This window comes from Urtica dioica, chromosome 2, assembly GCF_054948205.1.
Source record: "Urtica dioica subsp. dioica isolate 48M chromosome 2, U.dioica_male_clone48M_v1_H2, whole genome shotgun sequence".
In the NCBI taxonomy this organism is placed as follows: Eukaryota; Viridiplantae; Streptophyta; class Magnoliopsida; order Rosales; family Urticaceae; genus Urtica; species Urtica dioica.
Window position 1 is genome coordinate 31,557,259 of NC_142757.1, and position 23,742 is coordinate 31,581,000.

Below are 23,742 nucleotides of genomic sequence, written 5' to 3' on the forward strand. Positions count from 1 at the left end.
GTGCGTAATTGGCCACACATATATATATATATACCCGAATGGAAAAATAAATAAAAATCCAGCAACTAACTTTTGCATTTAAATGGTTGTCTCTAAAGAGACCCATATGATTTGTTCCAAAAGCAATTCGTTTGACAGCGATCACATGCATTGGATAGGGAATTAATAAAGGAGGAGTCCAACTCAAACTCAACATTTATAAAATTTGTCAATTTGGACCGCATATTAAAATGTGGGTTTCAATGGTTCAACGAATTTTCAAATTAAATGTCGCATGTCTATCCAAGCGGCCATTTAAAAATTTATCATCTCAATGTCTTATTCATCGAAAATATCTTGTCCGAATGACTAGAACCTGCAAAGATGCTAGCGGACGAAGGCAATTAGATAAAAATCTAAGAACGACTGGTCCATGAATAGTGGCAACAAATCAATAAAAATATAGCAATGCTATTTGTCCCGAGTCACGATGAGTGACGATCCACTCACGTGTTGACACGTGGCAACGAACTGCCACGTGTCAACACGTGAGTGGATCGTCACTCATCGTGACTCGGGACAAAAATCAATTCCGATAAAAATATAATTGCATGAATGAACGTAATCAACTTGACGATTAAGACCTAAACACTAGGCTTTTTGGTTCCAAATAATTGGATCTCCGAATAAACAAAAAATAAATAAAGAAAGAAAACAAGAAAACACTGTGTTAATGGAGCAGAAGAACAAGTTGGAGAATTTTCTTTGTATTATTTGAGTAAGAATTTTCTTTGTATTATTTGAATTTTCTTTGTATTATTTGTAACAATAGTACCTATTTATAGGAAAATAATATAACGTATAAGCTGAATTGTTAAACCAACAATAACTTAAATCTTAAAACCTGTTATTATTGCACATTCAATGTGTCACATAATGGTTGACCAAGTATGACTTAATTATCCTCACAATCTCCATGTAAGCTTGACTTAGTTCAAGGTTCTTCACGCTGAGCAGCTCCCACATCTCCGCAAATTTGACTCTTGCTAGGGCCTTGGTGAGAATATCTGCATGTTTCTCTCCGGTCTTTACGAACTCCACAACGATCTGTCGGTTCTCCACACACTCGCGAATAAAGTAGAAGCGAGCGTCACTATGCTTGCTGCGTCCATGAAACACCGTGTTCGTCATCAATGTGATTGCAGACTTGTTGTCGACGTAGAGAGTTACCGGTTTGGGGTTGCTTCCGGTCACCTTGCTCAATAGAATTCTTAGCCATAATGCTTGACATGATACCGCAGTGGCCGCCATGAACTCCGCCTCAAGATATGATAGAGCAACGGTTCGCTGCTTTTGGGATTGCCAAGTGATCATATTCTCGTTGAGATAAAATGTCATCCCTTCGGTGCTTTTCCTACCATCTATATCACCGGCTAGATCGCTGTCAGTGAAACCGACAAGTTCTTCAGCTCCTCATTCTCTTTTGTACTGAATCTCGTAGCTCGTCGTTCCCTTCACGTGGTGGAGCATGTGTTTCACTGTCTGTTGGTGTAGAGTAGCAGGTTGCTTCATGTAACGACTCACCATGCCAACTGCATATGAGATATCAGGTCGAGTATGGGTCAAGTACCTGAGACACCCGATGACACGCCTATACTCAATGGGATTCACAAAGGTTCCTTCCGCATACTTTCTGAGCTGCAACTTTGTTTCCATTGGATACTTGCTCGGGTTGCAATCGACCATTGCGAACTGCTCCAACATTTTATTTGCGTAAGCCGATTGCTTCACTGTGATGCGGTCTTTCTTCTGGTCCACCTTCATACCGAGGTAGGATGAGAGCAGACCAAGGTCACTCATCTCTAACTCCTTCATCATTTGCTTGACGCAGTCCGTAGAGAGCCTTATACAGCTTGTACACCTTGTGCTCTTTATTCTTGATGATGAAGCCATCAGGTTGGGCGACATAAATTTCTTCTTCGATATCACCATTGAGAAATGAAGATTTAACGTCCAAGTGGTGAATCTCCCACCGAAGATGAATTGCAAAGGAAAGAATTTACCTGACGGTGTCGAGTCTTCGAAGTTAACTCTTTGCTTCTGCACATATCATTTCACCACCAATCCTTCTTTGTGCTTGAGGATGTTGCCTCGCTGCCTCTTTTTAACTTGAACACCCACTTTAAGTCGATGAGCTTAGGACCGGGTGGCAGGTGGGTGAGCTCCCACGTCTTGTTCTACTCGATGGACTCGAACTCTTTCTGCATGGCCTCCTTCCATGCCTCCTTGGTTTCTGCCTCGCGATATGTTGTTGACTCGTCTGTGGTGAGCAACAATAATTCATCGAGATCTATCTCTCTTAGTGGTGCCTCTGCATAGGCCTCGGCGAGTGAGCAGGATTTATTGGGAACCTCTTTAGTTGTTGACCTCCCCGAGCTCTCTTGCACTTGAGGAGAGTTTGGCACGGCCATTGGTGTTGTCGGCGACGCTGAGTGTGGAATTGTCGGTAGAGTTGCTGCGCTTTCCAACTCTGCTACATCTCCGTTAAAAATTCCGAACTCAACATAATTTTGTACGAGCTCGCCATCATCGTTGCACCATTCCCACTTCTTCTCCTCTTCAAACACGGCATCTCTAGTCACAAGGATTTTTTCGCGTGGTGGATCGAGGAATCTGTGCGCCTTACTTCCGTCTTCAATGCCAAGATACACCATTGCTTGACTTCGATCATCGAGCTTCTTGAGATGTGGACCTGCAACCTTCTCATGTGCAGTACACCCGAACATTCTCAAGTGCTCCAAATGAGGTCGTTTGCCGAACCAAGCTTGGTAAGGGGTACAATCTCCTAACACCTTTGTCGGCAAGTGGTTAAAGAGATAAACTGCATGTCGCACCGCCTCTCCCCAGAGGTTCACGAGACTTGCTTTTAAGAAAACTTCTTGCAGTGGCCATCACGACGCGATTTCTCTTCTCCACGGTTTGCCTCATCATCAGGCTTCTTGCTATGGCACTCGGTCGCGTAGTGCTCGTACTTTTGACAAGTGTAACACTTCACTGTGCTCGTCTTTATGGGGTTCGGTGTCTTCTTGTTAAGGTTAGCTCTCAAAACGACCTCGCCCTCGTCCCCGACCTTTGCCACGACCTCCGTAATCTTCACTATTGCCGCTGCGACTCGACGAGCTGGAAGAAAAATCAACGTCTCCATTTTTTTCATTCACGACATTCATTCTGATGTGTAAGCAAGAGGTGCTTCTCCTCCTCTCGGTCTCCGTAGCCGCGAATTCTCTCCTCGTGGGCCTTGAGGCGAACGACGACCTCCTTGACGGTCATAGTTTTTAGGTAACCCAATTGCTCGATCGCGGTGACGATCTGCATGTATTTTTGTGGCAAGGCTCGTTGAAACTTCTTGACGAAGGAGATCTCCTCCACCTTCTCTCCCAACGAGCGGCTACATGTCACAATGGATGTCCATTTCATGGAAAAATCATCCACCGACTCTCCGTCTTTCATGCGGATTGCCTCGAAGTGAGACCGTTTGCACTTTCACCTCCTTGACTCGCTCAACACCAATGTGTATTGTCTTTAGTGTCTCCCATGCTTGCTTGGTGGAATCCTTCTATGAAACCATGAGAAGAACGTCCTTCGGAAGCGCTTGATAGATAGCAGGGTGAGCCTTTCTATCGTTGCGCTCATCGACCTCGTCGAGCTCCACGGCGTCCATACTTCTTGCAGGTGTAAGTTCACAAACATCTTCAACGCCCACACCGAGTAGTTACTCTTTGTAAGTACCGGATAATTAAGTGTCATATTTCCTTCTTTTTCGATCTTTGTTGCCTCCATATCTCCTCTGATAGCTTTGCACGGTGACGACGCGTCCCTCGGCATCTAGCTCTGATATCAAATGTTGGTTCCAAATAATTGGATCTCCAAAGAAACAAAAGGTAAAAAAAGAAAATATTGTGTGTGTTTATGGAGTAGAAGAACAAATTGGAGAATTTTCTTTTTATTATTTGAGTAAGAAATACAAATGCTAGAGACAATGAAATAGTTGCAATAGTAGTACCTATTTAGGAAAACAATATAACGTAAACTGAATTGTTAAAACAATAATAACGTAAACCTTAAAACCTATTATTACTCCACAATCCTATAACTACTCCACTAAATATCAATGAATAATAATGAAGGTTTGGAATGCATAATAACGGATCAAATGAATTCATGCTCACATTCAATGTGCAACGTCATGGTTGACCAAGTCTGGCTTATTTATCCCCACGGTTGTGGACACATATTCGACGATTATCCCTCAAAATAACAAACGATGCTAGTTTTTTCAACCCATGAACTCAGGTAAATATTGACCACAAATGATAAACTCTAAGATGGGAGAATATACGCTCTCTTTCTAGTAGATATATTACGCTCTCACATCAGCCTCTATTGGGCATTCACCCACTCTCAGTGACTTGGCTAACATTCCCCGCAAGCTCATGGTAGAGCTTGTGTAACCTTGAGCTTGGAGCGCAAAACTTCAAAGTTGGATCTTGATAGTGGCTTGGTGAGCATGTCTGCTATTTGATCAATAGTCGGCACATGCTGAACTTTGAGCTTCTGAGCTAGAATCTTCTCGTGCACAAAATATAGCTCTAGCTCAATGTATTTGGTTTGAGAATGTAGAATAGGATATGCTGCTAGGTGCACCGAACTCAAATTATCACACCAAAGTGTAGGGATCTACGAGCTGGTGATGTGTAGACAGATAACAAGCTTTGTGTCCACGTCACTTCAGCTACCAATGATTCCAAGCTTCTGTACTTTGCTTCAATGGAGGATCGAGATACAATACTTTGTTTCTTTGACTGCCAATATATTAGTTGTGACCTTAGAAAGACACAGAACCCCGATGTTGACCGCATTTCTAGAGAAATTATAAGCCTAATTTGCATCACTGAAACGTTTTAGAGTCATTGTTGATGAAGGGGAGTCACGAGTAAAGTTCAAGCCACAGCCAATAGTTCCACTAAGATATCTGAGAATTCACTTCAACGACTTCCAGTGATCTTATAACGGCTCGTGCATGAACTGACTGACTTTGCTTACACTGTAAGCAAGCTCAGATCTTGTCATGGTGAAATATTGGAGAGCCCCAACAATGCTTCTGTACGCTGAGGATCTTTAATTGGAGAGTTTCCGTATTTGAGAAACTTGTGTCTTGAGGTCAATGGAGCTCTAGTTGATTTAGCCTGTTGCATGTTTGCCTTGCATAGAAAATCATTTATGTACTTTGACTGACTAAGAAAGAGACCAGTCGCAGGCTTCTTGACTTCAAGCCTGGGAAAATAGATGATCTCTCCTAGATCTTTTAGAGAGAATTGTGTGTCAAGGATCTTAATCAACTTCTTCAATGCTGCTTCATTATTTCCAGTTATGAGAATATCATCTACATAGACTAATATGAAGATAGTCAATGTAGATGTATGAAGAGTGAAAATAGAGTGATAGATCTAGCTGAGCTAAATCTCTGAGCTAAGAGAACATCATGTAGTTTCTCAAACCAAGCTCGTGGAGCATGTTAAGGCAATATAATGACTTGATCAGTTTGCACACAACTCCATGTCTTTGTTGATCTTCAAAGCCAAACGGCTATGTCATGTAAACTTCTTCTTTGAGATCTCCACTAAGAAAGGCGATGTTGACATCAATTTGATGTACAATGCAGCTCTTTTCCACACCTATAGAGAGAACAACTTGTTGTCTGTCGTTCTCAGAAAATCCGAAACATTAAATTCCATGCCGCCAAATGCTAAATCCAAAGGCCCAACGAGCCGGGCCACGAATAATCCAATCAAGGGCCATGAAGGCCGAGGCTCACGCAAAATGACCCAAAAGTCCGAGCCCAAGCTCACACACGAAGCAGAGCTCACCCACGCACCATGCAACAAACGTGTAGCGCACAAACAGCTCTACGCGTCGTGCATATCCCTCATCGCGCCATGCGCCCACTCCTTAAAGGAGCACCGTACGGTCCTTTAAAAAGGCAGGCGCGCGCACAGCACGCATATGACATGGAGAGTTGTGCCATATACTAGGCAGCGCTCCAGTGAACGCCTGCGCTGCGCGCCCATACGCTCCTTGTGCGCTCCAAGATCGACACGCGCCCCAAATCTGCGGCACACTCCATGATGTGAATCCAGAGGCCCTCTTAGGCCTCTACTATTAGGAATTCTTGCCCACGAAAGATAATGAATAGATCACAAATGATTACTAAATAGAATAATGGTTTACTTTATTAGCATCTTATGATTAGTGGGTTGACCTCTGAATATCAGAATCAATAGCAACTACCATCTGTAGCCTCCGTATTAAACTGAGTCACATGTTGGGCACTTGAGTTCGAGCGATGAGCTAAAACATGGTCGATGAATGATACACGCATGGATAGCTGTATCTAAATTCATATATGTTGAACACTAGTGAAGGTTGATCACGACACAGTAACCGAGGTCGCTATGATTGTGACAGTTAGACTTGATCTAAATCCTGAAGTGATCATGGACATTGGATCATATTATCGCACTCTTTGACTCATTCGCCAAAAGGCTACTATCATGTTAATCATAGCTTATGTCTTGGGAGTTTCGGAACATGATTCGAGTGGGAAGTGGTTGACAAATACGGAATCCAGCCTTCCTGAAAGAAGGTCAATGTTCACTCACCTAAGGGTTGATTCCAGAACCGATAGATTGCCGGCACTTCCGAAGTATGTATGTTCGGAAGAATATTTTTCTGGGGAAGCAACACTGCTTAGGGTATATATGTATCAAGAACGGTATAACAGTATAATTGACATTTTTCGATACGGGTTGAACCTAGAGGATCTTGATCACGAACTGACTAGATCGGTGGACATTCGTCACGATGAGTAAATAAAATTCTAGTATAAAGGAGGGTTCAGTCTTGGCTTACATAGTGGAGTATTTGAGCAAGATTAGACGAATCGATGGAAAAAGAGAAAGGAGTTTTGTCCTTTTCATCGGATTTGTTAAGCTTCCATTACTAGATTCATAGTCCCCGATTCAGCTATGATAAAGACGGATAAGAAGTCTCTGGTAATATTTATTGTGGAATTAGTTATTTATTGTGGAATTAGTTATTTATTGTGGAATTAATTATTTATTGTTGGATCAAGTAAATAATTAATTAAATTTTAAGTTAGGCCTCCTGGACACTGTAAAGTTCGAAATTCCTAGGCCCAATAGCACTATGTTGGGCGCCTACATTAGGGTATTAATTATCCAATATTCTCTCCTTAATTAGTTGCTAGTTTTGTGCTAACTAATTAAATAAGAGGGAGAATAATAATGGTAGAGATATTATATCTCCATTAAATAAGGAAATAAGATATTTTCCTTTATTTTCTCTCATAATTAATTTCATAATATCTAGGAGAATAATAATGGTAGAGATATTCTCTCCATTAAATAAGAAAATAAGATATTGTCTTCATTATTCTCAAATATCTAGATTCCTTAAATATAGGAGAAAAATAAGGGAAATAAATATCCTAGATTATGATCTGATGGATGAGAGAAAAAGTAGGATTTGTAGTCGAGATCCAATGGCTCATGCTTAATTACAAAATAGGAAAGAATAAAGGAGAATTAAATATCTCTAGGATCTTTCTAGAATATCTCATTTCTACCACTATAAATAGGGGTCTAAGAGGAAGCAAGGCATACACTTTTGCAGAGGCAAAAATTTCGCCCACCACACCTAGTGTGGACGAAATTCTCTCTCTCTCCCTCTCTCTCGGGAATTTCATGATTCCATTCTCATAAATACGGTATAATCTGAAATCATAAATCAGAGTTGTAGTGAGATTCAAAGTGACCCGCACTATATTCTTGTTTGTCCGGAGATTATGTTTCGGAAGACTAAGGTGTCACCAAGACGAAACAAAAGAGATCCCCAGAGTTTCAGAGACATCCTGGAGGGCTGATCGTAGAAGACGTCGCTGGGAGGCTAAGACGAGACGAGAAGAAGACGAGGAGCTTGAGGAGATCCCGATTCAGAAAGCTTAAGAAGAAACCCGCAAGTTTTTTAATAACTCGTCTCTTTATATTGGTTTCTTGACACATATGCTCTCATGGTTAAATTAATTAAACAAAACTAGATCTTGTTTTAATAACCATTAAATTGATTAGCTTAAGATAGCGTAATTAATTATTTTTTTCGCACAATTATTATGATAAGGTGAATAATTAATAGCCTCTGGTGTCAGAGCGATTGTTCGTGTCTGATACCAACCCGGTTTTTCACTAACATCTATATCCACTATAAATACCCCCACTCAGAGAGGGTCATAGACACATTCATTTCTCTTCAAGATTACTCGCTCTCACAGTTCCGAAATGTTGTCGGAGACTTTATGCGCACGATTTCCTCTGATCGAGCGCTTAATCTCCCTCATACAACTGCGTCCGGAATTCAGCACTAAGAATCTCTCTCATCTCCAAGAGAAAACACACATTCTTTCTCAAGTCACTCGATTCTAGAGTCTTGAGACATCGCCGTGGACTCCTCCACGCTTTGTTTCCTGCGCGAGCACACACTTCAGGCTCCGTGCCTCAAATAGCGTACAAACACGCATTGAACTACGTTATGACTTGATCCTGTTGTGCTCGGGTACGTAGACAGCTCATAAAACCCATTCACCCCATTCTCTCCTCCAACCGGAGGAGCAACAACTCGAGACTTTCGAGTACCCACACTTGGCTTGTGTGAGGCCACTTGGTCCGGCCTTGGATCGAACCGTCCAAAGCTTTAAATCGTTGTTAATTTTAGTGCGACAATATTTTGGCGGTAGAAGAATGGGACTTCCCGACTTACACAGCCCGAAATCCCTTCCAATCACTTTCTTCTTTTCTTTTGAAAACTCGACTTTAAAGATGAGTAATCAGCCACCTGTGCCTTTTGACGGCATTAATAACCCCGATAACACTGCCAAGACTAAAAAATATTTTGTGCTCTCCTGAGCGCATGGTGACGAAGAGTCGCCATCTCCATCTCCGGGTAGCCGGGGCGACCGCATCAGGGAGATGAAGGAGGATATCCGCCAACTAAAGGCGAAAATGCAAGGTACCACAGCCGACTGGCTGCAAAACAACATGTGCATAAGACGGTAGTCCCCTACGGAGAACCCAAATTTCCACATTTTTTCCGTCGCAATTCCCATTGGCCACCGCATTTTGAGGACAAGAGATGATTCAATTTTGGGAGTATTTGATAAGTACATTTCGTATGCGTTAAACTCTTATTTTTCGGCTTGAGTTTCATGTGTTCTCGAGTGACTTTTAGTGTGTTTGATATGTTTTTAAGTGATTTACATGTCAGATAGGTCAATTGGATGTTAATGAGGATATTAGATCATCATGTGATGTTACGGAGCAATTTTGAAGTGATTCGAAAACTTTTCAAAAAAATTAGAGCAAAACAAGAAGCACGACGTCCTCTTCTGCATGCTTTTGAGATTTTAGATCAAATATTCTTGAATAAATATTTTTACCATTGGATAGAGCTTTCTCTTAGCTTTCCAACGCATATTTATTTGCAATAATCAGACACTAGAACAAGAAGTTATGGCAATTTTATGCATCACTCCGAGGCGCGAAAACGCGACCGAGCAATACGCCGCGCACTCCCAGTGCGCGTTTGGCGCCGATTTTGCCTGTTTTAGCTTCCAATATACTATTTTCCGATTTTGACGAGTTTTGGACCATGTGATCAGATTTAAGGTCTCAAATAGCTCCGAAAATCACCCAAAACCCTATATATACTATTAAAACTCCTAAAAACACATCTTTAACTTTATTTTAGGTTTTTATTAGTTGTTTGGCTAGTTGAGAGAGGAGAGGAAACCGGAGAAGAAGAGATGGTTCGTTGCGATTGACAACCGCAAATGCAGCGTTTTTCCTTCTATCTCTAATATTCGGAACTCCTATTTAATATTTATTTATTTTGTTATGGTTTTATGGATTGTTTTTATTTATTTTATGTTTCTGTTACTGTCGTTGCCATGAATTGAACCCTTTAAGGGTGATGGCTTAGCTTTGTCCTTACCTTCCTCATATCCGTTCACCCATAATTTAATTTGTATTTTTATTTATTTTATGCAATTTAGTTAATAATCATCACCATTGCTTTTGAGTTCAATTTGTTGCTAGATTGTTAAGTATCGGTTAAGCATAGTCCCCGTGAGATCGACTCGTACTTACGAAATATACTACTTGAGCGATTACATGCACTTGCGTACGGAAATATCGTGGTTAACACTCTCGACTCTTATATACCAATATGTCATCATGGCTGCTTTATTGATAACAGACTACAAATAAACAAGAGCCTTTCTAACATGTCTTATCCTCACTCACACGCGTCATGAGAAAACTCATCTTGACTTTGGAGTTCTCGAGTGCTTCTAAAAAAAAGATTCATCATGTCAATACTACAAACTACACGACAGAAGTTTTTCATCGTGGAAACCCCCGATTCCTTGCTTTACATGACGGAAATGTATTTCCACTCTGTAAATTTAGTTTTCAAGACGGAAATCGTATCCCATTGCGAAAAGTACAATTTTTTTTTTTTTACTCTCAACGACAGAAACCATACCTGTCATGAAACTAGCTATACAAAAAAAAAAAAACAAAAAAAAAACAAAAACAAAAAAACAAAAACAAAACAAAAACAAAACAAAAAAGTAAAATAAAATAAAAAAAAATAACAGCATTAGGCAGAAAAGACAACTAGAAGAATCACTTAAAAAGAGGGGTCAACAAAGAGAGCAATTCAACGGGGACTTGAATTTGTCTCCGGGTCCATCAAGGGAGGACTTCTTCCTCTTCATTAGACCTACTAACAGCAAACGTGGTCAGTCTTTTAAGGAAAATAGATTATTAATGGTTTGCTTGCATCAGACTTAGATGAGAGAAAATAATATCAACAGCATAGGAAAAAAGGAAACTATATGCACAAATACTATGGTTCAAATAGATATACAGCATATATATATTGCAAGCATTCACAAGCCAAACCCCACAGGTCAAAGTCTTAAGGACCCTTGAAAGAAAGGGAATATTTATTTTTATTTTTACATACAATAATGAGCTAAAAACTACAAAGTATCTTCCCGCGCCGGTGGGAAAATCCGCTCGGTTACCCATTGAAATGGTCGGAGGAGTTGGGAGCGCTTCTTGCGCCAAAACCAGATGGCGGCATTGTACTGCTCGTTGCGTATCATGCGTGTGGCAGCCCTCCAGTCGTACTTCTCCATCTCCACGCGGGCCGCCCTCCCGACCACCTCTCTCAGCTCTGGGTCCCGCAGAAGAGGCACGAGCTTGCCGAGGCAGTCGTCCACGTCTCCGGGGCTGAAGAGGAAGCTCGTCTTGCCGTCCTTGTCGGGCGGGATGATGTCGGGAATCCCGCCCGCCCGCACCGCCACCACTGGGACCCCTGACGACATTGCCTCCAACACCACGAGGCCCAGCGTCTCCGACTCTGACGGCATCACAAACACGTCCCCGCTCGCATATGCCTCCGACAGCTCCTCTCCCCCGAGCATCCCCGTGAACACCGCCGGCATGCCTGCAAACATCTTCTCCAGCTCCTCTCTAGCAACGCATTATTGGTCAATTACATGAAGTAAAATTTAATAATACCCATAATGGGAGGGCTAGGCACATAGTCATTTGAACTCTCTGTATTAAATTTCCAGCCTAACTAAATAGCCCAACTTTTGGTTAAATTAACTTACTATGGCTTCATTTTAATTATTGTGATGGTTGATTTAATTTACTTCGGAAAGTTGTCAATTATGAATGTGAGGCTCCAAAAACGATGTTAACTTTAATTAATTTTGTCAACTATAATGATTATTACACTTAGAGAAGTCAATATGAAAAAAGAGAGCTTGTGATGGTTAATTTAATTTACTTCAAAAAGTTGTCTATTATGAATGTGAGGCTCCAAAAAAGAAGTTCGACCAAGACTAATTTTAATGAACTTTAATTAATTTTATCAACTATAATGATTAATACACTAAGAGAAGTCAATATGAAAAATGAGGGCTTGTGAGCTTGATTGAGGCAGGTGTTATGGTTTCATATACCTTGCCGCACACAGGATTCCAAAAAGATAGAATCAATGTCAATAGAAGTAGAGGTAATGAATCTGGGTATACCTGTAAGGTCCGTCACCGATAAATGCGATTCTTGCCTCTGGAAGTCGATCCATGACACTGTATATCACGTTTGCAAATGTCAAAATCTGCAAATTCGTGTTTAATTTTCAGAAATTATAGAGCAAATTATCCTTATACTATTTTCTTAGTTTCATATCCGTTCCTGAACTAATTTAATCATTTATTTTGGTCATATAAGAGCGCAAAAAAACTAGAAAATTATACACCGGACAGGACCATTTATTTATAAGTTGATGGACTGGTTACATGGTTTTATTCAATCCGAGTTTTAAGAATAGTCTAAAACGGTCAAAAATTGAGACGACGATTTAGAAAGTTTTTTTAAAATAATTCTAAGAAGTTTCAACCTACTAAGTTCAAGTTAATATTCAATTTGTTTATTTTGTTTTAGCTATTCTCTTATTAAATTTGTAAAAATAAATAATGAAAATAAATATTAAAAACGGTTTAAACTGAGCCGGTCCCAAAGCGGTTGATCCAGTTTGGTTTATTTTCTTAAACGGTCCAATCCGATTTGGGGACCGGATTTAGACAGACCGGACAAACCATGCACATATTATAAAATTTTACACCTTAACATATTTAAATCTTTAACTAAGTACGTTATTCATACATAACATTAACTAGGTAGCTACTTTTATAAGAAACTAATTAAACGTATAATCTTATCCAAAAAATAATAAGTCAAAGTTAAAGTTTGAGTTTCTAGTGATTTGTTTTTATTAGACCTTTAGGTGTTGGAGTTTATAACAAATTATAATTGTCAAAGTTAAAGTTTGTCAAAGTAAAAAAAGTAAAGTCCCGTTTCCTTTTAAAAAAAAATTATAACAAATTATAGGACCAAAACAACAATAAGGTGAATAGTTCGAGGTACTTTAACTCATAGAATGCAGAGAAGGTTATTACTTATCGCTTCGGTGGAAAATAACGATCTCGAGCTGAAAAATACACTAATTTCGGATGTATGACAATGATGATCATAAAGTAAGTTATGTAATCTAGAAGTATGGTTAAGAAAAGTAAGGGTGAATCTTGGGAGCTTGTAAATCCACGGTTCAATCTCCCCTGGATACAACAATCGAGACCACTGGGGTCATCTCTCAGTCGATAATGCCATGACCTCGTGAATTAAGTCGGATCTAACTCCCCGGACACTACGGTTATAAAAAAAATTAAGTATGGTAGAGGCCAAATTGAAAAGGCTCTCATATCTCCTCTCTCCTCTTTATCCCCTTTTTTTTTTCTTTTTCCTTATGTTTTAACCATGAGATTCAATCATTGTTTAAACGGAAGGAAATTAAATCTTGGCTAATTGTCTAGTAGACGAGATATAATTTTTCGGCCGAGACGGGGTATTGTTCATCTTTTGAAGGTCCCGAGGGGGGTTGGTCAAAACTCGGGTATATTCACGTCAAGGATTGCCCCTTCACTAAGAGCGTTGGATTGGAAATAGTACAGAGACCAAACGAGAACACCTCTTGGGAGAGCATTAACACGGACATCATCCAAGCAACTCATCTTTGTTATTCCCTTTTATGGGATCAAGGCCATCACATGCCGGGGAAACCACTGAGATGCGTGTACGGACGGTTCAAGTTTTAACTCCAACAGGGATGGGGTTGTCAAAAATGGAGGAGGCCATCGAAGAAAGAAATAGAAAGGAAAGAATGAAGTTATCAGAGCTACGGTAAAATTACCTTCGGGTTTGCATCAGGATGAGCACATGCAATTAGGTAGAGAAAATTGCATTGAGCTTCGAAAATTGTTCTAAAAAAGGGAAATTTGTGGTTTGGGGGAGGAAGGCAGACATTATTTGAGATTGCCCTGAAGGCCATTTTGAAAATTGTTAATGAACCCGAAATCTCGACCTCGTGATTCTTCCTTCGTACGTTCTACTCGATTTTTGTCACGTTTGTACGCGATTTCAACCTCCAATTTAGAGGCTAGTCCTTAAATTAAATATTTGGCCGAAAGATCGGTTTCCATTAATTAAAAAGATCTATATAAGTCAAAATTACAATCGTGTCGGACCCGACATGAATTGCAAGCTCAATTGTGATCTCGGGAAGGGGTCCTCGATGCAGCTTCAACAGGTAGACGTGAAAGTCATGGACGCGGCTCCCTTCGTGTAGTTCAAGGTGATACGCCACCTCACCAACACGTGCAAGCTACCGAAGCCGTAGAATTTTGGCGAGTTCGGTCAATGTCGTCAGCGCGCGACTACCAGTTGTCAACACGGATTAATAGCTTTAACCAAACGAAGCCACCCTCTCTGAAGTCCACCTAACGATGGTGCTCATCGTATACTTCATGCATTCCTGCGCTTAATGCAACCGATTCCGAACTTCGTGGAAAAACACAGTGCGCTCTACCAACGCCAGATTAACGACCTCCACGCTCAATTTTTTAGCTGTGTAATCTGCCAATGGAGTCTCGCTCCCCTATACCAACTCGAACAGTGCGTCTGTCAGCGGTATGTGGTAGGTGTTGTAGTATTCCACCCATGGTAGTAGCTTAAGCCAGCACCGCGGCTGATCCCCGGTCAAGCACTGCAGGTACATCTCAAGTGTGCGGTTGACCACCTCTGTCTAGCCGCCGGACTGCAGATGGTAGGAGAAGAGAATCCGAGGTTGGTGTCGGACATAAGAGCTCATGCTTGACTTTGGAAGACTTTACCTCAGACGGAGACAATGGACTTTGGAAGGCCTTGGAGCCAAAATTCTGCGAAGAACATTTGTGCCACCAAGACCACCTTGTATGAATGTCCCAATTAGAATGAAGTTAGCATACTTCGAGGAGCGATCAACCACCACAAGAATCACCAGCTTTCTCGACACCTTGAGCAATGCACAACGAAGCCCATATAAATGTGGGAGCGTATTGCCTCTGGTGTGAGTGGCTGAAGTCCCGACAGCAAGAGGACAAGCTGGAGGGTCGTGAGTAGTTCTGAGTTAATGCCATAATACAAGATGAATTTTTTTAGTACCCACAATGCGCCAGTCGTCCGCGGTCGGGCCAGTCAACAATGGCCACAATCTTGCTTTGGTCAACGGCTACTCCCTCACACTGTATCACATGCCCCAAGCTAATCTCATGATGCCTGGCCTGGTTTGATTGGCGAAAACGGAGAGGGCTCAACACCGGCTCAAGGCCCTCGGACCCTTGGAGAGCAACCACCCGTGCCTGTGGATCCGTACATCCACCACCCAAACCACTCGGTTCGCGGGCAAGCAAGGTCCCCTAAGTTTGCCTCCAGATTCGCTGATCGGGGAAGGAGTGGATTATCAGGTAGACTAGTGGAAGTCCATCAAAGGTACGCGTTCGGTGATTGTCCAGGAATATAAGCTCGTGTTGATGGGCTAAGTTCATTGTTTGGCACAAGTCGAGTCGTTGAGCCTTGACATGCCGACGAAGATTGTTTGAATGCCTGGCGCAGAAGTGCCACACCTTGGCCTTGATCCGAACTCCCGAAGTCCGACCCAATAGGAGCTCGAACCGGTCGCAATCCTCCACGGACCAAACATGGCAGAGGTGAGTCAATTCTTCGAGCGGGTTGGTGTTCATGGGTGGTCAAAATCAAACATTAACCGGCTTCAAGAACTCCTCCCAGTGTAGCCTTATCTTAACATGAAGGGAAACGGTTGAGGCCGCGGAGCCTATTGAATCACTTCACTCGATCAGCCTGTGGGAAGAGCTCCCAGATCACAGAGCATAGATGGACAATTTTGTAACTTCTTGTCCAAGTCTTTTGTTTTGGCAACTTCATCCCCATACGCCAACAGAACGTGCCTTTTTTCAACATTGTTTGGAAAGCTCCGGTTCCTAACAAGATTCAAGTCTTCGGGTGTCCAGCGACATAACCTTCAAATTGCCCTCTTCATCCACTCCACCATTGGGAAAAGCTTGAAGTGGGTTGTCCCTTCGAAGACGGAGGAGGGTGCTTTCCATCTTGTGGTTGATTTAGAGACAACGGAAATAAAGAGTTTTCGGAGGGGGGGAGGGACAATTCTTTTAGCGATATTCAAGATATCATCAATTTGAATATACGGTTATGGCTATCCTAGATTAGTAAGGAGTTCGCGAGTTACACTTTGGCTATTATGACGAGGGATTGGACTAATTCCTTATAACTTAGGTTTGAATGGTGTTGTTTTTGTAAATGTTTATTTTCTTTTTCCCATGACTGGGGTGTTCTAAGGGGTCTGTTCAGCATGCTCGTTTGGCATTGGGCCTGCTTCCCTTGAGTTCTTCTCTCTTAGTTCACTAGTCCTGTATTTTTTCTTAAAAGGGTTTTGCCTTGTCAATAAAAGGTCGCTTTTTTATATAAAGATAACAAAATATCCCATTTTGAAGAACGAATATACCTTTTGAGAAAATCCAAGCTTTTCTCAACTCCAAGTCGCCCGACATGAATAATCAATGGCTTCTCAGGTTCACCATCGCTAAATAAATATATAAACAATAAGCAGACAGAGTAAGATAAGAGTTGGCTTTGGGCAATGGAATGACATGAATTAACTTATTGATAAAGGTCTTACGTCAATCTCAAACGCATTTCATGAGAGCGAAAACGAGGATTGAAGCTATCGGAATCTACACCCTTGTTCCAAAGGCGAATCTTATTAGCTGCAAAATAACAAACATACCACCAGAAGTCACTTTAACCGATAAAATGAGAGAATGTAGCAGAAACAAAGATCTACGATTAGACCTTCTGTACTAACCTGCCGTTACCCTTGCTGCTTGGAGATCTTGTGCAATTGCAGCAGATGGAACAAGAGTAAGATCAGCTGCTCTGTGAAGAAATTCTGATAACACGACGGCCAAAGTGTTGATCAAATGGGCTATTATAAGATCTGTTAATCATAAAGCAGGGCGAGAAAAGATTTTACGTACTTATAACAAGCCACATTGGTTTCACTAGCCAGCTAAATGTATATCTTGGTATGTAACTGTAGGCAGTTTCATGTTAGAATTTAATTAATGTTAGAATTTCATGAGAGAGGGGGGTTTAAATATTTATCAAACTTACACTGGTACGTGTGTGTGATATGACATTACGATAGGAACGGATAACAGCTTTGCAATTGCAAGAGCTCCGAAAACCTGAGAAGTGGTATTTTTCATTATTTATGTTAGGTGTTCTTTTTATAAACTATAAAAGAATATATTGGACTAGAGGAGAAATATATACTTGCCATTATCCCAGGTGACGAGGCATGTATAATGTCGGGCTTAAACCGAGCAACCTCTGAGATGATTCTCGGACTCAAGGCCAGGGACAATGGTACTTTCTGATACCAGGGGAAAGGAAAACTGAACAAAGAAAGGAAAATTAAATTTCTATTTGGAAAAAAAAAAACAAAAAAAACAAAACAAAACAAAAAACAAAAAACAAAAAAAACAAAACATAAAGGTCAAACATGAAATTATCACAGTTCAGAAATATTAAAATAATGTATCAACCTCCGTGACCCAACTAATTTTGCTCCGTAAAATTCCTGCGGGACTCCTTCGTGGGTTGTCACGACCATCACCTACACCATTTTTAAACCATGCAGATGCTTTTGGAAGTAGACACAATCATAAAAGTAAAACTTAAACTTGACACAGCGAGTAAATTAGTTTCCGTGGCCAATCCAACTATACAAAGTCGACTAGTTTTCAGTTTTGTAACGACATGCTCAAGTGTATTGCTTGTCAGAGCCTATACCATACCTCATCACCCATTTCGCGCAAGTACTTGATAAAATTCTGGAATCGATTTTTGTATCCTGACACATATCTGCAAGATGGATAAAATTAAAATTCTACTCAGTTACACTTTAATAGGACACAGTAGAATTGAATGGCACAAATTACTAATGTTATTCATAAACTCTATTAACAATTCGAGAAATGAACCAATCTCTTCAAGTACACTCTTTAGAGTAAAGATAAGAAAATAAAATAACTAACTGAATAACTCTTCTCATAACACTAATGATCTGTTTATACGAAAACCTAGTTAGACAGAAAAATTGTGAACAGTTTACCCTCCTTATAATGTTAAAAGTCTCTTAGGATAAAGTCTGCTGTAGGTAATAGGATATATTCTGATGTGATTTGTTTAGATAGTACTAGATATAATCCCTCTTGTTGGAAATCTGTCCCACTTAATTACTAAGTAATATAGTATAAAATTTTAGGTTGCAATCAGTTCTATTCATTATTTCAGGAAAATAAAAAAAAACGCTTCTCTGAAACTCATAGTTTATTGCAGGCGCATTAAGAGACAAAATTCAATAACACCTTGGGTTGAGATTTTGACCTACTCCGAACAATTTAAGATTGATTATACAAAAACAAATCTTTCAAAGTTAACTATATATGTTATGCAAGACCAATGCTCCTCTTTCACCAAATAGGAATGGTATCTTGGTCAAACTTGTGATATTGCATATTACACGTGGGAAAGTGAAATACAATCCAAACAAAAACTAAGAAGATTCATATATTAGCAGTAAAAAAAAAAAAAAAAAACAAAAAACAAAAAACAAAAACAACGACATCTGTTGTGGTAATTGTATAACAAGAACAACAGCTTAAAGAACTACCGTGTTAGCCGAGCCTCCTATTTACACAAAAACAATCAAGAGTGCTGAGCGAAAAAACTACAATCAGATAGTTCGATAAGTTTACAATACCATTGCCAATAAGGCATGTTACGAGATACTTTATACAAGATCAAAAAGATGACCGATTAGTTTGACACATAATGGATTTTTTTAATCAAGAAAAAATGTTAGAGATACTAAACAATGGCATGATGGTGAGAGCAGAACAAGTTGAATCACAGATCGCATATAGCTTATGTCTGAGGCCATGGAATCATACATGTCTATTAAATATGGTGAACTCTTAACATAGCTGTCATAGATGAACATTGGTAAATCGGCCTCTGAGTAAATTTTGCTTGAGAAATTGAACAAGAGAGAAATAAGCTCGCTAAATTCCCATAGAATTCAGAAACAATTATCTACATAATTGAAAAACTCTTAAAAATTAAGAATTCAAAAAAATGAGTAAGACCGTGACATACTTGGACAAGGCACAACTATCGGCGTGGTTCAGCAAATATTAAAGCTATGAACTTTTCACTAACACTCGAAGAAAAAAAAAGGACAAAAGGACAAAAGGACAAAACTAGAAAGCTCACGCAAAAGGAGAGGGCTCAACAAAGAGAGCAATGCGACGAGGACTTGAATTGATCTCTGGGTCCATCAATGGAGGACTTTCTTCTTCTTCCTCCTCTTCTTCAGACCTAACCTCTGTGATTGCCATTTTCTCGTTTTTTTTTGCTCTAACAACAACAGACTTTAAACTTTTCCTTGATTCTCTCACGAAAAGACAAGCGGTAGTCGAGAAAATGGAAGAGTGGGAAGTAGAACAAGAAGTCGTGGCTCTAGAGAAGGTTATAGGAGAGAGAGGGTGAATTACAGAGAGAGAAGAACAAGTTATCATGATGGTGATGGTGATTGTGATGATTATTGATTGGGGGTTATAGAGTAAAATATACAAGGTGGGGTTTGGGTATTAACTAACGAAACTGTGTAGAGACATTTAAAAAAAAAAAATAAAGGAATATTGTGGAGAGAAAAGGGACTTTTGGGAACGGATATTCGATTTGGAAAGTGGCACAGGTGGAATGAGAAGGGATTATGCGGAGGTTTGAGCATATGCTTTGCGTGTTGCTTATTGGCTTGAAAAATGGGAATGACAGTCTCCGTCTCGGTCTCAGTCTCCTCTTTGTTCTTTCTTTATCACATAATGCCCAACCATTGTTTGTGGGCCACTCTCTTCCCTGCTTTACAATATATCTTATAAACTCACCCTGCGGATACGGTCGGCACCACAGGGAAGGAAGCAATTCCGTGTGGTGCGTGTGCCTCATGGTACTTCCATGCAAGGTTTGAAATTCCGGGGAAATTGAACGGAAACCGGTCCGAACACCGTTTTTTTCAAAGTCCCGGTACCGGAATGTACAAAACCGTTCACTTTCCGTTTTTTCTTGGATTCCAGGGAAACTGTTGCGGTTTCCGGGGAAACCGTCCACTTATCGACAGTCTTTAGGCAATTTTTACGCATACCGATGGAAACTTACCGGTAAGTGGTCAAATACCGGTAAAATACCGACAATTCTTAAAATCTGATGATATTTAGTGTTTTTCACGAAATTTATCGTATGTTTTTGATGATTTAGTTCAAATTATTTATTTTATGTTGAATTTGAACTATGGTATTTAGTGGATTGTGTTGAACTTTATCATTTTGGTTTGTACTATTGAACTTTGTCATTTTGTGTTTGTAATTTGGTAATGTATTAAAATATTGTACACTATTTTTAATTTTATGAATTTTATCATACGTACTATGTATGCTTTTTTGTATATTTATTCTGGATTCCTCTCGGTAAATACGGTATTTGACGGTATTCCTCAACGGTAACGGTAAGTTCAACGGTACCGGTTTCCTTTTTTTCCTGCTTCCCCCGGTATTCCTTTACGGTACCAGCGGTTACCAGTAAATTTTAAACCTCGGAACGGTAACGGTAACAGTATTTAAATCCTTGCTTCCATGTACCGTGAGGATGGGAGGCGGAAGAAACCCTTTCGACACGTGGTGAGAGTGACGGTACGTGTGTCGGAAGGGATGGCAGGCAATGATGCCATCGGGGGAGAGGATGAATGTGTCAAGCGGGTGTGTGTACGTGACAATGTAATTGTGTGTAATGTAAATATTGCTGTTTTTAATTTTTTTTTATTAAATCTCAACCGTTTGATAATCAACGGTTTTGCTCTGGACGGCTGAAAAAATTCGACCGTTATTTGACCATTGGACCTCAGAATTTATACAATTTTTTAAATTTTAACCCACTTTTTAGTTCTCCTACTAACTATTTTAATCACAACTCAAACATTCATCTCTCTCAAACTCTCAAAATCTCTCAAATTCTCCACAAATATATAAATAAGTTTGTATTCTAATTTTATTTAGTTAAGTTTATAAAATTTTAATATATACTTAAGTTTCTATTCTACTTAATTTTATATATTTAAGTTTATATTTTAATTTTTTTTAGATAATTTAGTTTATAAAATTTTAATTATATACTTAAGTTCGTATTCTATTTTGTTTATATAGTTACGTTTATAAATTTTTATTATATACTTAGCTTTGTATTCTAATTTTTTTTTATATAGTTACATGTATAAAAAATTTATTATATACTTAAGTTTGAATTCTAATTTTTTATATAGTTATGTTTTAATTATAGTTTATAAAAAAAAATTATTATGTCTGGAGAGTCATCATCTCACCGAGGTTCTCGTCGAAGTTCACGTGAATCGCGTCGAAGTTCTAGTCGCACTATCACGCCGTCGCAATCACAACAACAAAATGAGCAATACGAAGAAGTTCAACAACCCTCTTCACCAAACCAATTTCCACAAAACTGGCTAAACCTTTCTCAAAATCTCAATTACATCGAATTCCAACGACCACGATGGAATTCACCAAATGTCCTTCAAGAATTAGCCGATTCGCCCCGGTCTCCCCTTATCAACCAGGATATCTACCACAATTTCTATCACAACAACTTCCATCTCATCATCGTCAAAAAATTCACGAACAATATCATACACAACATCCTCCTCCTCGTGACCAACCTTCAAGCTCCCACCAACATCTACCCAAAGACCCTTACCTAGTATACCAAGAACAACTTTGTAGATTTCAAGACCAACAACACGAGCCACCTCAACATGAGCCACAACCTCCACTACTTCAACACGAGCCATCTCCTACACACGAAGCTCCTAAAGCACAACAACCTCCACAACCTCAACAACCGAAGAAAAAAAGAAAATCATGTTCCAAAATGAGGAAATACTTCCTCGAGATCAACGATGACGAAGGAAAGAATGGTCTGTGTAGCAAATGCGGGAACCACATCAAAGCGACTCTTCATCTCACGGTACTTCCTCGTTGCACCACCACTACAAGATATGCATCATAAAGGGATCTTCTTCATCACAGGTAAGTACCCACGATCCCGAAGAGTTTAGAAAAGAACTTGTTAAGTACATAATTTCTACTGACCAATCTTTTTCCTCACGTAGAAAGCGAAGGTTTTCGTAGATGTGTGCATTATCTAGTTCTTGGTATCAACATTATTTCAAGAAAAACTCTTTGAAGTGATATTATGAAAAGAAAAAAAAATTGGATGATAAAGACACACTTAGAGCCCGCTTCATGTCTGCTCGGTTTAACGTAGCCCTCACTTCTGATATATAGTCGGGAAATGCCAAAATGGACTACATGTCTATTGTAGTTCATAACATAGACGAGGCTTGGAATCTAAACAAGATGATCGTAGCCTTTATAAGAATAGAGGGTGCCATACTAGGTATCCTTCTAGATGTAATAGAGGAGTGGAATATTCGTGAGAGAATAATCTCAATAACTTTAGATAATGTCACCAACAACGACGTCTCAAGCTTTACATCTTAAGATACCCAATCAAGAGTGTCTTTTACACCAAAGGTGTGCTACCCATATCATAAACCTCATAGTGAAAGTCGGGTTTAGGCATTTCGACGAGTGTATTAGTAAGATTAGAGAAGCCATAGCTTGGATAAACAGTTCTAACCAAAGGGTAAACGACCTCAAGAGGTATTTTTTTATTTAACGGTCTTGACGAGAGGCAATTCCACACCGATAACAGGATTATGTGAAACTCAATATTTTTAATGTTGAATTCTTTCTTGGTCGATAGATATGTAGAGATTACACATGAATTTGTGAACAGAAATGGAGGCCATGACATAAACGAAACAGACATCGCAGTGGCTAAGGCCTTTACTCATTTTCTTCACTTTTTCGATGAAACATGTGCATTGTCCACTATTTACGCACCCACATCTTATTTAGCCATACATAGTGTTACGAAAATTGCCAAACATCTCCACGATTGCAACCATTTTGAAATTTTTCAACCATGTGTAGAATCTATGAGAGAAAAAATTTCAAAATATTGGGGAACTTCAAAAATTCCTTACTTATATGGTTTTGCAAGCATTCTCGACCCCCAAATGAAATTTGGAAGTTTTGACATTTTTACAGTATTTAAAACGTCATACTAGACAAGATTACGTTACACATGATCATGCTAGGGCCGTGGAAGAGTTTTACTCATTTTTCTGGTTTTACCAACGATTAACTCCAACGTGTCCCGAGCCGAGTCCACCCCGACACTCATCGACAAGCAAATGAATGTTCCAAGATATAGCTCGTTTTTTCCGAGGCGGGACTGTTGTCAATGGTGCCCACAAGAAGAGTTGTAGTCTTTATATTGTACATTTGATGTAATAAAATCTCATGAAGACTCTTGATTGTAATTGCTTATTCATTAATAAAAAGATGGAACGTTCATTCATTCTTCCTTGTCTGTTTGAAGCTTT

The 23,742-nt window shown here is 39.8% G+C and overlaps 1 protein-coding gene across 1 annotated transcript; it reads right to left on the reverse strand.

The window, feature by feature from the left end:
- Positions 1–10,991: 10,991 nt before the first annotated feature.
- Positions 10,992–20,013, reverse strand: SQD2 (sulfoquinovosyldiacylglycerol 2). Its single transcript, XM_089603853.1, has 11 exons — positions 19,440–20,013; positions 17,960–18,026; positions 17,708–17,778; positions 17,440–17,557; positions 17,274–17,347; positions 17,138–17,193; positions 16,966–17,049; positions 16,780–16,867; positions 16,606–16,683; positions 12,221–12,277; positions 10,992–11,651 (listed from the first exon to the last, which is right to left on the reverse strand). The coding sequence occupies exons 1-11, from the start codon at positions 19,742–19,744 to the stop codon at positions 11,156–11,158; spliced, it is 1,494 nt and encodes a 497-aa protein (XP_089459979.1). The 5' UTR covers positions 19,745–20,013; the 3' UTR covers positions 10,992–11,155.
- Between the last annotated feature and the right edge of the window lie 3,729 nt (positions 20,014–23,742).